Raw genomic sequence first — 14,271 nt, 5'->3', positions numbered from 1 at the left:
ACCGCACGCCGCCCCGGGCTCCGCTCGTCCGTCCGCCTCTCCTCGGCGGGCCCGCCAGCCCTCGCCTTCGCCTTCGCCTCCGCCTCCGCCGCGCCCGGGGCTCAGTCGGCTCCGCGCTCCTGGCCGCCCGGCCCCCCCGCCGACTCCACCGCTACCACGGCCAACCCGGGAGCCACGCGCCGCCGCCGCGCCGCCTCCACCCGCCCGCCGCCCGGCATGGCCCCGCAGCAAACAGGTAGCAGGAAGCGGAAAGCGCCCGCGCTCCAGGAGGCCGCCGCGGGCTCGTCGTCTCAGGGCTCCGCGGGGGTGGACGGGGACGGACCGCTGCCGCTCAAGAAGCCCAGGCGGCCGGCGGCGCAGCGCTCGCTGGTGAACTACCTGAAGGGGCGCGAGGTGGGCGCGCGGGGCCGCGCCGGGTTCCCGGGCTTCGATAGCGAGCTGCGTGGTTTCGCGGTGCGGAAGCTGCCAGAGCTGCTGCGGGAGCGCGAGCTGCCCTTGGGCACCCTCAACAAGGTGTTCGCGTCGCAGTGGCTGAACGCCAAGCAGGTGGTGTGCGGTACCAAGTGCAACACGCTCTTCGTGGTGGACGTGCAGTCGGGCCAGATAACGCGCATCCCGCTCATGCGGGATCGCGGGCCCCCGCCGGCCCGCGCCCAGCCGGGCTGCGGCATCCATGCCATCGAGCTGAATCCCTCCAAGACGCTGCTGGCCACCGGGGGCGAGAACCCCAACAGCCTGGCCATCTACCGCTTGCCAACGCTGGATCCCCTGTGCCTGGGCGACCGCCACGGCCACAAGGACTGGATCTTCGCCGTCGCCTGGATGAGCGACACGGTGGTGGTGAGCGGCTCCCGCGACGGCACCTTGGCGCTCTGGAAGATAGACCCCGACGTATTCCAGGGCAGCATCGCCTGGCACAGCGACGCAGGGCTCCCCTTGTACGCCCACGTCCGTCCCCGGGATGTGGAGAACATCCCCAGAGCCAGCACCAGCCCCAGTAACCGCAAGGTGAGGGCCCTGGCCTTCAGCGCCAAGAACCAGGAGCTGGGAGCTGTGTCCCTGGACGGCTACTTCCACCTGTGGAAAGCCCGGAATACCCTGTCCAGGCTGCTGTCCATCAGGCTGCCTTACTGCCGAGAGAATGTGTGCCTGACCTACTGCGATGAGTTGTCCGTGTACGCGGTGGGCTCCCAGTCCCATGTCTCTTTCCTGGATCCACGGCAGCGCCAGCAGAACATTCGGCCGCTGTGCTCCCGCGAGGGCGGCACGGGTGTGCGCTCCCTGAGCTTCTATGAGCACATCATCACCGTGGGCACCGGCCACGGCTCTCTGCTCTTCTATGACGTCCGCGCCCAGAAGTTCCTGGAGGAGAGGGCCTCGGCCAGCCCGTACTCCTCTCCGCGGCATGCAGTGAGGAAGCTCAAGCTGACCTGTGGCAAAGGCTGGCTCAACCATAATGACCTGTGGGTGAACTACTTCGGTGGCATGGACGAGTTGCCCAATGCGCTCTACACCCACTGCTACAACTGGCCGGAGATGAAGCTCTTCGTCGCTGGCGGCCCTCTCCCTTCAGGCCTCCATGGGAACTATGCAGGCCTCTGGAGCTAAGGATGGCCGCCCTGTCCTCAAAGTGCCCAGATTTACCTTCCAGTCGGCTCCCACTTTTCTCCTTTGCTCTGCGTTTGTGCTTTTGACTCTGTGTGGCTTTTATCTTCCAGGGGAAAGGGGTCCAGTTTACCTCCGCTTAGATTATTAGGCTAAGAGAGAGAAGGCAAAAGTGGTCTCTTGGGCAATCAACACTTGGCTTTAAGATTTTTCTGCACCTCCTCCAACCACTGTCTCTTTTGCCTCTCTCACAGAATTTTGGCTAATCCTTAATTGTGTTCTCATTGAATGATTCACACATGCTTTCTCTTGGCTCAGTTATGGTTCCTACTATAATTTACTACTTTAGTTTTATCAATGTTTCAGTAGTAACTTCAGGTCTTTTACACATTTCAGATATACTGTATTTCTGGGAAATGTGTGCTGCAAAGTGTCTTTTGGGCTGATCCGAGGAACTACCCATCATATAACAGAGCAGGTTTATAGCCCTACTCCAATTAGAAAATGCATTTCAAGTTCTATGTTGTCACCATTTGGGATATGTTCCATTTGGATGTTGGAAACTGTGTTTCTTGTTTGTATATTGTTGATGTATAAAATACTTTAAAATATGTTCTCTTTTAAAAGAAATCTTATAATTATGTTCATCCTATTAGTCACAATTTTCATTGTTTAGTAAAAAACTTAAGCATCAGTACCCCCAGGCCCTCAGTCTTCTTGTCTAAATTTGCTATATTATGGCCTGCTTACTTGGGTAGTATTTATGCTACAAATTTTAGAGCTAATCAGAACTGGCCTCTATGTGGCAGGACAATCAGGGAGGTACTTTTTGGGGTGAACGTTTCTTTATATTTTAGGTAACACTATCCAGGCAGCCATTTATGGAGAAAGGCTGACTGTTGTGCTCAATGTAGGTGGTGTTGACCATTTTTTATTGTATATGTGCATAAGCCTTTTATCTGGTTTGAATATGTGGTGTACTGCGGGAAATAAAAACAAAGTATGTTCAGCATTTTGGCAATTAAGTGCTAGGCTAAAGTTTCTGAATGCTTAAACATATACTTTATTTTTTCTTAATTGTCCTTCTAGGAATATATTAAAGTCAAAATCTTCCAGAAGAGAAACAAGGTGAAATATCACCTATGCACATAGTACTCTGTATGTTTGTTTTTGACAAGCAAACTTACGCTATTATCATGGGTTAAAAAATTGAGTGACATCTTGAATACCTTCAGGTCAGTTGCTCAGTCATGTCTGACTCTTTGCGACCCCATGGACTGCAGCACACCAGTCGAATACCTTATCTATATATGTTTGCTACCTGTTAGGACAGTTAGGTGTCTTGTGTTTTTAAGATGATTTAACACACTGGTTTTCATTTACATGACCATACATATTGTGCTCGTAATCACCTACTCACATATACTATGTACTTGGGTATGTGTATATGTTACTTCCCATGTGAGAAAAAAGCATAAATATATGACATTTTACGTATGCAGATATTTCATATATTTTAAACTACATCTATCAAGACCTCCCACATTTTGTTTTAACTTAAGTAACACATGAACGTGAAAAAAGAATCATACTTTATGAAAGTGTATAGTGAAAATTTAGTCTCATACCCCAAGTTCCCTGATTTGCCTCTGGGTCAGAAGAGTACATCTTGTGCTTCTGTCTGCTTACAGATAGTCTACATATATACATTGTGTGTGTGTGTGTGTATGAAAGTGTATACATATGTGCGTATGCAATTTTTATACAAATGATAACATGTTTTATATACCTGTGCCTTTTTTATAATCAAACCTTAAAGATTTTCTCTGATACATATCTACCTAATTCATTTTAATTGTATAGTATTCCCTAAAATATGGTTGGGGCATATTTTATTTCTTCATAACATTTTTGATGAGCATTTATATTGGTTCTGATTTTGTTACTATGAACTGTTTTATAGTAATTACTTAGGTGCATACATCTTTATGCACATGTGAAAGTATATCTACAGGATAAATTCCTAGAAGTGGAATTGCTGGGTCAATTTTATATTTAATAGCCATTGCCAAATTACCCTCCAAAAGGGTCCCACCAACTTAATCTCCCATAAGTAATGTATACACGCCTGATTTCAACACACTCTTGCCAAAAGTGTGTCATCAAATTCTGCACTCCTTGCCAATCAGATATCCACTTAATCTTGATCCTTTGTTTCTAAGCCACTGTAGCCGAGTTAATTAGATTTGTGGTCAGAGTACCAAGTAGGTTCTGAAACAAAGATCAAGAATATGAGGAAATGAAGGCAAACAATAAAAATACTGTCAAACCAAAGGCAGAGAACACCTGCAGTTGAGGTTCACATATGTGCAGATGGGTTACATGAGACTACATTTCTTAAATGCTCAGCTGAACCTAGTAGGGTTTCCTGGTTTATTGTACCCTGGCTTCACTTGGATTCAGTGCATCACATGTTACTGAAGAAAATCCAAGGAGATGATGAGAGCCTGCACTAGGATATTTGAGTTAAGTGTGGAGAGGGAGGGAGGTATTAGGAAAAATGAGGGGGAAATTAAGTGAACAAGCAGTATTTGGTATTTCACTTGAAGGGTGAATAAAGCCAGAGGATTTAGGTGGGCTCTAAGACTCTGGGATTGAATGTCAGTGAATAGTGGCAACAGGTGAATATAGAAAATAGAGCCACAGAGGATATGTGTGGAGGGTGATTAACTCAACTGGGGACATGTGAAATTTGCGGTGCCTTTGTGGCAACTTGGGAACATACCCAGTAAAGAACTGGTTACATATTCCAGAAGGAGATTTCTCACTGCTGGAAAGGTGAGTGATAGGAAATGCTGGGAAACTCTCCCTTTTAGGGGCAAGCAGAATAGAAAAGCCTTTAAAAGGGGGGGCAGGGTAGGCAGAATATAAAATAGAAGAGGCTTATTTTACCCACATGCAAGGATGTCGTCAGCATGAGAAAAAACACATTTCTAATTATTTTATAATAATTTTTATTATCCACCTCAGTCAAAAAGGGCAGTTTTTTTCTCAGATATCATCCCTAACTATTTGCCCCAGGATCTCACATTGGTCCACTAATGAAGCTTTATCTTTGGTCAACTGCTGGTACCTTCTTGGAGAATGAAAAGTCAGACTTTGGTCACAAAGCAGGACTTCACAGTGATTGCTGTACCACTTAACCTGCTGGTCTGAGATGTCTCCAGCACTCTCAACAGCCTGCTGGCACTGGCAGGCTGGCAGACATGCCAAAGCCCTGGCAGCCTCACAGAGGTGGAGTATCACCAGCTGCTACTAGCCCGTGTTTGAGTTCCTGCCTCAGCTCCACAGGTGCAGGGCTCTGCCACTTTTCCAAGGCTACCAAAGGACACGGGGTATCCAGTGGAGGATGCTCGTTTCCTCGGAATTACAATCACAAAAGCGCACACGGAGAATTTAGAGTGAAGAAGAAACAACCACAAGCACAGATTTATTTATAAGGTGTGCGTGCATGCTCAGTTGCTCAGTCGTGTCCGACTCTTTGCCACCCTATGGGCTGTAGCCAGATAACTGTAAAATCTGAGTGAAGAAATTACTGGAAGATAAAAATAACTAAACTTTTCCCAAGAATAGATAAGAACAGACCATTAACTCTAGAAAACTCTGAATGCTACTTTGTTTACGTAGCCCTTCCTCTCAGAAAATCACACATATAAACATATAATTATAAACATGTAATAGGCATGCTAATCCTGATGGTCTCACAAAGAAATTATTTCACATTGTGAAGGAATATTTCATTTTGAGCCACTTTCAGAACCCAAAGAGAAATGTTTCCTTTTTTCTATAGGAGGGCAGCATAATATTGATTTAAAAACTTTACTAAAATTGCACAAAATGAGAAAAGACTAGTTTTACACATATAGGTAAATAAATACAATGTGTTTTTCAAATATAGTGAATTTTCATTTTCATTTCACTATAACCTTGCAAAAAAAAAAGAGAAGCCCTATTTTTAAACTGAACTTCATATATATTTCTAAATTTTTTTGTGTGTTTTTGTTTTTAAATACTGTATTTTAAAGAGTCTAACCTCTATGCTAGATTTTTAATCTTTGTTTTTCAGTATGTGATATAAATTTTGGACATTTAAGAATCCAATATTCAGTTCCCATTTTTATTCAGGAGTGTGTTGATTACTCTCTCCCACTTTTGACTCTCCGTTTTCTACCTCAGAACACCTCTATTTCCTCCTTTCCCCTTCTCTTCCCAATCCAATTCTGTGAATCTTTGTGGGTGTCTGGGCTACGGAGAACACTTTGGGAACAGTGAACTGGGTAGATCTGTCCCTCTCCTCCTGAGTCCCCCTTTTTCTCCTGCTCATTTCTATCTCCCTCCTCCCTCTCCTCTTTTTCATGTAACTCTGTGAACCTCTCTGGGTGTCCCTCACGGTGGAGAATCTTTTCACCATTAACCTAGAAGTTTTATTATCAGTGCTCTATAGTTGAAGAAGTCTTGAGACTACTGGAACAAATATAGTGAATTTAACCCATCAGTGTATTAAAGGGAAACCATACCATGCAAAGTGAAGCTAATTCTTGTATGCAAAGAGTGTTGCACTATTGAGAAGTCTATTATTTCAATGTATCATGTTAACACATCAAATAAGACACATGATCATGTTAACAAATTCTAATAAATAATAAAACCCTACTACAATTCTGATAAAGTCCTTAATAAAGTATGAAGAAATACAGTCTTCATATGGTGAGTGTGTTCGTGTGCTGTGTTTCAAACCTGAACTACAGGTTTAGTGGTACAACATTGACTAGAATTAAATAGAACAATAAAATTCCTAACAGAGGAATTCCTATGAAAGTAAGGAACAAAACAAGGATTCTAAAAATCACCACCAGTATTATAAAAATTCTAGATGTGGCAGTTTTTAAAGATAGGAAAATGAAAGATAAATATTGGAAGAGAAAGAAATTATAATTACTTGCAGATGATATGACTAAAAAAAATAGAAATCCAAAAGAACATTGATAGCAAGAGTGATTTTTGAAATGGCAAGCATGGTTGGAGGACTGTCCATGGATATGCTTGGCTAGTTAGATTGTTCTCCAAATGATGGAATACTAGAGAGCTGTTAAAATTCTGGAGTTGATTATTTACTGACATGGAGAAGTAGCCTTGATAATGTTAGATGAAATAAGTAAATTGCAAACCAGAGGCATGCTATAATCCCATCTTTGTTTAAAATTAGGAGGGGGAAGATGAAAGGAATAAGCATACATTATACATAAAAATATATATAAAAGGGTTAACTGTATGTCTCTAAGATGTGGTATAATATGGGACTTTTTTTCTTATTTTATATATTTATGTAATGTTTGAATAGTTTGTACTGACACTGATTTCTTTAGTAAACATAAGGGGAGAAAAACAATGAAGACATATTTTAAAATGCCTGGTTGGGGAAGAGAGGAAAAGAAGAAAGCAATGATAATGGTGCTCACAGCAGCAAGAAGCTAAAGATGAGACAAATACATTTTCATGGAATATGGGAGTCCACAGAAACCTTTTGCCAGAAGAATTGCAATAGCAATCAACTGAGTATTTTCCACGAAGGATAAAGGTTTCTGTGTGTCTCACAATTGATCATGGGATCTTTGGTCCCATTAACACCTGACAGACTGTGGTTTTCTATTTATTTCTTCTCATCTCCTCAAACCAGTTGATTTTGAACAAGTAGTGTGAGTTACATAGGTACTACCTCACAGTGTCTGCAGAATAGTGATGTGAACATTCTTGATTCAGATGCGGAGGTGATATGACCTAGCACCTACCAACTTCAAGAATCTGTGTTGTACTTTAGCCTTTCCTGGTTGAAGTTTTAATATGTTATAATAATAATTGTAATATATATGGACTATATATACATATATATGTGTGTGTGTATATATATATAAAATTCATAGCCAGAGGCTAATTTGATAACTTTAACTGATAATAAGGCCAGTCCTATATTAATCTGTGCTGTGCTAAATTACTGCAGTCATGTCTGACTCTTTGTGACTCTATTGGACTGTAGCCCACCAGGTTCCTTTGTTCATGGGATTCTCCAGGCGAGAATACTGGCCTGGTCTGCCATGCCCTCCTCCAGGGGATCTTCCTGACCCAGGGATCAAACCCGCATCTCTTACATCTCTTGCATTGGAAGGCGGGTTCTTTACCACTGGCGCCACCTGGGAAGCCCCTACATAAATCTGACCACTGACAAAAAATGGTACTTAAGTTTTATTATTTGTAGGGAACTAGGAGAAAAATAATCACTAATTACTTTAAAAAGGTGTATAGAGTCTATAGTCACAGGTAGGGGAGAAACATAACTCATAAAGTCTTCTTTTATTCTTAATATTAGGACTTGAGCACTAGTAACATGTGGGAACATATTTGCTCTGATATCTATACACTTTCACTTACAAAGTATTAAATATCATAAATATATAACACTGGGAATATAAAGTAAAACTGAGATATAATACATAATTTTGCTCATTTGTCTTGCTTTTCACTAGCTTTTATCCAGTAATTAGTCATGATATTGGCACACAACATAATAGCTGGTTGATATAACTATGAATAGATGAGTTGATTCATTGAGAAGCATTCAAACCAGTGATTTAGATTAATATGAACCAAGCCACCAATTGAATGACAGTAATAATCTTTCTCACCCAGCCATCTAGCTGTTTTGAATTTGGCAACCTGAGAATATTATTCTGGAAAACCAAATAAATATTCTCTGTAGAAGAAGATAAAAAATGGGCATTAAATACTTCTCTTTTAAAAGGCAGTTTCCCATAAGGAAATAGAGACATAAGCAAAAAAGAGACATCATAGTAGGATCAGAGCCTTCTGCTGAGACAGAGCATTGGATAGAGACATATATTTGACCTTCAAGATCTCAATAGAATAATGATCCTTGTGTCACATCTATATACATAAGTAGTAGCCAGTATTTCATCTTCACTTACAAAGGGATTTTATTACTATGCCTGTTTATTGGGGTCTCTATCTTTGAGTGCTCACATATATAAACACTTACATCCAGACAGAGATAAACTATCTTCAATGTGAAGAGCTCAAGGTAATGTCTTATTAAAATCTTGAATCTTCTTTATTTTACTTTATAACTCTCCATGGGTGACTCACCCAGTCACAAAATGAAAAACACAAGTCAAACTAATGGCAGAATACTGCAGTCACCCACGACATCTGTTATTGTTGTATTTTTTTCCAATTTGCTGGTATGAGCTTTGAGTAATGAATGATAACTTGGAACTACCATTCTTTGAGAATATGTAAAATTTTTTTAAAAATCTCAAAAACTTCTAATAAACATACTAAACAGTTCTTCATTTTACCTTGATATTTTGAGTTGCTGCTCAGATAACAGCAATTAGTCCTGACATTGTAAATGTCAAATATCAAGGCACAATTGTATACTGTGCTTTGTGCAGTGCTTATGGGAAATCAGATTCTGGAAGTGACTACTTTTCAGAATCTAAACTACCAATTAAGCTTATCCCTTAAGGTCACTTCTTATAAAGTAAAAGAAAGTGGTATAAATAAATATGACAATTTATTCATGTCATCATTAGAATGCACTTATCACAGAATATATGGTCAAGAATAGGTAGATGTATGTCTATACATTAAACATCATATAGGATAACACTCATTTTTAAGGATCAAGGTATTTTTATAATGGTCATTTTAAAAGTATTTCTTGACTTTTAATTTTTAAAATGACAAAATGTACACATAATGTAAAAAAATTCATGTTTCTACTGTTTAGAATTAACTGAAAGTAAAACCATGGATGAAGTAGAAATCCTCCGTGAACACTGTAATTTACCTTCTTGTCTCCCCAGAGGTAAACACTCACTGTAACCGTTCAGTAAGTATCTGTCCAGTTAAAGTTTTATAGTTATCTATTTATATTTATTTAACAAATTCTTAAGTACTTAGTGTGTACTAGATGGTTAACACTTTCCAAAGATTTGCTTACTTAATCCTCATAGTAATCTACATTTTATGGATGCTCATTTTACCAAGGAGTAATTAAATAACTTGCCCAAGGTCTTAAGAGGTAATAAGATGTTGAGTTATATCCAGAGTCAGTCTGTACATATTCATGTTTTTATCTATAATATTTAGAAAGAATTTCATTAGTTTTCTGTGCCTTACAAAAGTTACATGAATTATATACTGAATTTATTCAGCAATTTGTTCTTTTTTTCACTCAACATTACGTAACTGAGATCTTCTAATGATATGTGTATGTATCTATTTAGTTTATTTTCACCATTGAATTATCTGTTACATGAATATACCACAATAGATGTATTACATCACTGGATAATTGGGTTCTTCCCAAATTGTCTGTATTGAAATACACACATTTAAAAAAAAATATTATGATGCACACATGTGATAACTGCTCTAGATTTTTATAAGAAGAGAATTTGTTGTTTTATAGAGTGTGTGCATTTTTAATTTGCTTCGTGCTGCCAAAACAGAACTCTTAAATGTTCTGGGGTAAAAGTGATGATCTGAAAGATGGCTGGCCCCAGGTATACATAAACCTTCTCCCAGCAGTACAAGAAATAATCTGAGTTATGCTGTTAAGGGATTTTGCAGATATAATTAAAATCCCAAATCAGTGGATTTTAAAATAGGGAGATTATCTGGGGTGGACTTAATAATCAGGTGAACTCTTTAAAGGGACTGGGCTCTTTCCACAGAGAAAAAAAAATTAAACCACAAGAGATTTTTGACACAAGAGATGTTCTCTGTTGCTAGCTATGAATATGGAGAAATGATATTAATAGGATCTGTGGGTGGCTTTAGGAGCTGATAATGACCCCCAACCAAGAGTCAGCCAGAAAATGGGAATTTCACTCCTTCAACCACACACACACACACACACACACACACACACACACATACACACACACACACACACACACACACACACACCCCTGAATATCGACAACAACATAAACACGCTTAGTAGATTCTACCCCAGAGTCTCCCGACCAGAACAGAGCAAGTCAAAATCTTGATTTCATCCCTGTAAGAATCTAAGCAGGTAACCCAGTTATGTTGTGTCTGGACTTTTAACCTACAGAAGTATGAGGTAATAAATGGATATGGTTTTAAGCTGCTCAGTTTGTGGTTATTTGTTAGGCACCAATAGAAAACTAACACTGTGTCAAGTTTTACTCTTATAAACGGTATATAAAATTTCCTTTAGCTTCATATCTTCACCGACACTTGATATTTTTAAATATTTTAATTTTTCCAGTCTGGTGGATAAAATATGACATGCTATTGTTGTTTTAATTTGAATATCCTTGTTTACTAGCAACCAGATGATTTTATAGATGATTAAAGTTAAACCAGATTGAATGTATTTACTGTCATACAGCTAATTAAGAAGCAGAACAAGGATTAAAAGTTTGACTTAATAAAGTGAGATATAACTCTTCTGAAAGCCCGCTAAAAAACTTTTATCTCAGTCATTCAATAAATATAAAGAGAATGTATGTCTTACATCTGCATCACTATACATTATCTTCCTTAGTAGCACAGATGGTGAAGAATCTGTCTGCAATGCAGGAGACCTGGGTTCAATCCCTGGTTCAGAAAGATCCCTTGAAGAAGGGAATGGTAACCCACTGCAATATTCTTGCCTAGAGAATTCCATGGATAGACCATGAGGTCGCAAAAAGTCAGGCACGACTGAGCGATGAACACACACACACACACACATTATCACTGTAATATAAATATATTCTACAGCTGAAAGACAATCTGAGAAAAATATGGTTGAGATGAGGAAAGGGATAATTATGTGTTTCATTGGTTTTTCATAAAATGTGTCCTATTGACTAAATTTTTACTAATCATTAGAGCTGCCACTGTCAAAACAAGCATGCACTGTTCCCTAATTCTTTTTCCATTAACAATTAAATAACATAATGACAGAACCTGACAGAATAAACATGCACTATGAATTCAATACCTTTTTACAGTAGTTACTATGTAACTGCTACCCAAGATCCTGATATGCTCTGCAAATATAAAATGGTGATAGGAAAACTTCTGTAGATTACAAATTCACCTCTGAAGTAAAAGTCACAGATTTTTATTTGGCTGTTTATTCAATATAGTAACAGCAATGCTTTGCATGCTAATTGTATTTTTCTTAAGATATTGAAAATTAAATAAAAAAATAAGAATGGCAGTCCTTAAAGTAATAATGGTAACTGTTAAAATGTTCAAATCTGTAATGAGTACACTTTCTCTACCAATGAATTCCAGATTTTAGTTAATTGAATATTAGCAGAGTTTAGAGGGAATGCCTCTATGTGGCTAAACATTAAAAAACAAGTTTAAACATATGTACACTTATCAAGGTGAGGCCTAGACATAAAACAGGGCTTAAGTCCTCCTAGACTCCTTGCTCTCCATTCCCCTAAATCACCAACTTATTCATGTCCAGCCTAAGATGTCTCTTGGATTTTTCTCCTCAGGTTACCTCTTCTACTATTGGCTTAGTTCTGATCCTCATCTTCTCCAGATGGAATTTTTGAATATTCTCTTATCTTATCCCCTGCCTATGTCTTCATTCTTTACCAATCCACATTTTAATATCAATATTTATCTTCCTAAACCCAGGTCTTCTTCTATACTGTCCAATATGGTAGCCACTAGTGACATGTGGCTAGTAAAATTAAAATTAATTAAAATGAAATAAAATTAAAATGTCACCACAGTTTCTACAAGTGGTTAATAATATGTAGCCAACAGCTACTACTTTGCACATTGCCAATACCCACTATTTCCATTATTACAGAAGATTTTGATAGGTGGTGAGGCTCTCAATTATTGGTTTACAGTTTTAGTAGGATATCAGATTCAAACTCTGAATCCACACAAAATTTGTACAAGAATGTTTATAGCAACATTATTCAAAATAGCCATTAGTTGAAAATAACCTAAATATCAATCAACCAAAAAAGGATAAACAATTCATGATATATCCATACAATGGTATACTATTCAACAATAAATTGAGAATAAAGTATAACACTTGCTACAACATGAATGAACCTTGAAGATGCTAAGTGAAAGAAGCCAGACACAAAAGACCACATATTTTATTATTCTATTTATATGAAAGGTCCAGAATAAGCAAATCCATGCAGGTAGAATGCAGATAGTTCTGATTTTTGTAACGCTTTGTAAATATACTATAACCAAAGAACTATAAACTTTAAAGTTGTGAATTTTATGATATGTGAATTGTATGTTAATAAAGATACAATTGTTTAAAACAAGAACAACAAAAAGAATTGAATTGTGGAGGTTTTAAACATCAGACCCTGGATCCTGACTCATTCCCACAAAATAACAGTCTCTATGCAGGATATAGGAAGATAGATAGTGCTAGAAATATAATATATAATATTTATATAATATCTATCTATTTATCTATCATATATCATTTATCTCATCTATATATATATATATATCTATATATCAATATCAACGGGCTATCCTGATATTCAAACAAGGTTGAAAACTACTGCTGTTCGCTCTGATTCCCTGAAGGACAGGGACCATGTCTTACTGAGCTTTTGATACTCAAAAATACTATAAATGAATCAAAATGGAATTGTAAAAAATGTTCAAATAACCTACAGGAAGGCAGTAATAGTAAAACAGTCAAACAGAAATGGAGAGAACAAAAGACATAAGCAAATGAATACAATGGCCTTACCATAACGACAATTATATTAAATGTATATGACCTGTGCCGTGCTTAGTTGCTCAGCTGTGTCCGACTCTTTGAGATCCCAGGGACTGTAGCCCACCAGGCTCCTCTGTCCATGGGGATTCTCTAGGCAAGGATACTGGAGTGGGTTGCCATGCCCTCCTCCAGGGGCTCTTCCCAACCCAGGGATCAAACCCAGGTCTCCCACATAGCAGGTAGATTCTTTATTATCTGAGCTACCAGAGAAACCCCAGAATACTGGAATGGGTAGCCTATCTCTTCTCCAGAGGAACTTCCTGACCCAGTAGTCGTACCAGGACCTCCCGCTTTGTAGGAATATTCTTTACCAGCTAAGCTACCAGGGAAGCCCATATGATCTAAATATACCAACTAAAACACAGAGATTATCACATTGAATTTAAAGCCTGATCCAACTGTATTCTGTGTACAAGAAACTTTCTTCAAATATAATAATATAGGCAAGTGTAATATAAATATATATATATAATAAATATAAATATATATTTAAAACACAGAAATTATCACAATGGATCTTTAAAGCCTTACCCAACTCTATTCTGTGCATAAGAAGCTCTCTTCTGCTGTCTCGCATATAGGGTCATCATTACCATCTTGCTAAATTCCATATATATGCATTAATATACTGTATTGGTGTTTTACTTTCTGATTTACTTCACTCTGTATAATAGGCTCCAGTTTCATCCACCTCATTAGAACTGATTCAAATGTGTTCTTTTTAATAGCTGAGTAATATTCCTTTGTGTGTATGTACCACAACTTTCTTATCTATTCAT

The 14,271-nt window shown here is 38.8% G+C and overlaps 1 protein-coding gene across 1 annotated transcript; it reads left to right on the top strand.

The window, feature by feature from the left end:
- The first annotated feature begins 73 nt into the window (after window positions 1-73).
- Window positions 74-2,618, top strand: DCAF12L2 (DDB1 and CUL4 associated factor 12 like 2). Its single transcript, XM_043896585.1, has one exon. The coding sequence runs from the start codon at window positions 217-219 to the stop codon at window positions 1,606-1,608; it is 1,392 nt and encodes a 463-aa protein (XP_043752520.1). The 5' UTR covers window positions 74-216; the 3' UTR covers window positions 1,609-2,618.
- Window positions 2,619-14,271: the final 11,653 nt, after the last annotated feature.

The sequence above is a fragment of the Cervus elaphus genome, chromosome X (genome assembly GCF_910594005.1).
Source record: "Cervus elaphus chromosome X, mCerEla1.1, whole genome shotgun sequence".
In the NCBI taxonomy this organism is placed as follows: Eukaryota; Metazoa; Chordata; class Mammalia; order Artiodactyla; family Cervidae; genus Cervus; species Cervus elaphus.
This window is presented reverse-complemented; position numbering and strand designations above follow the sequence as displayed.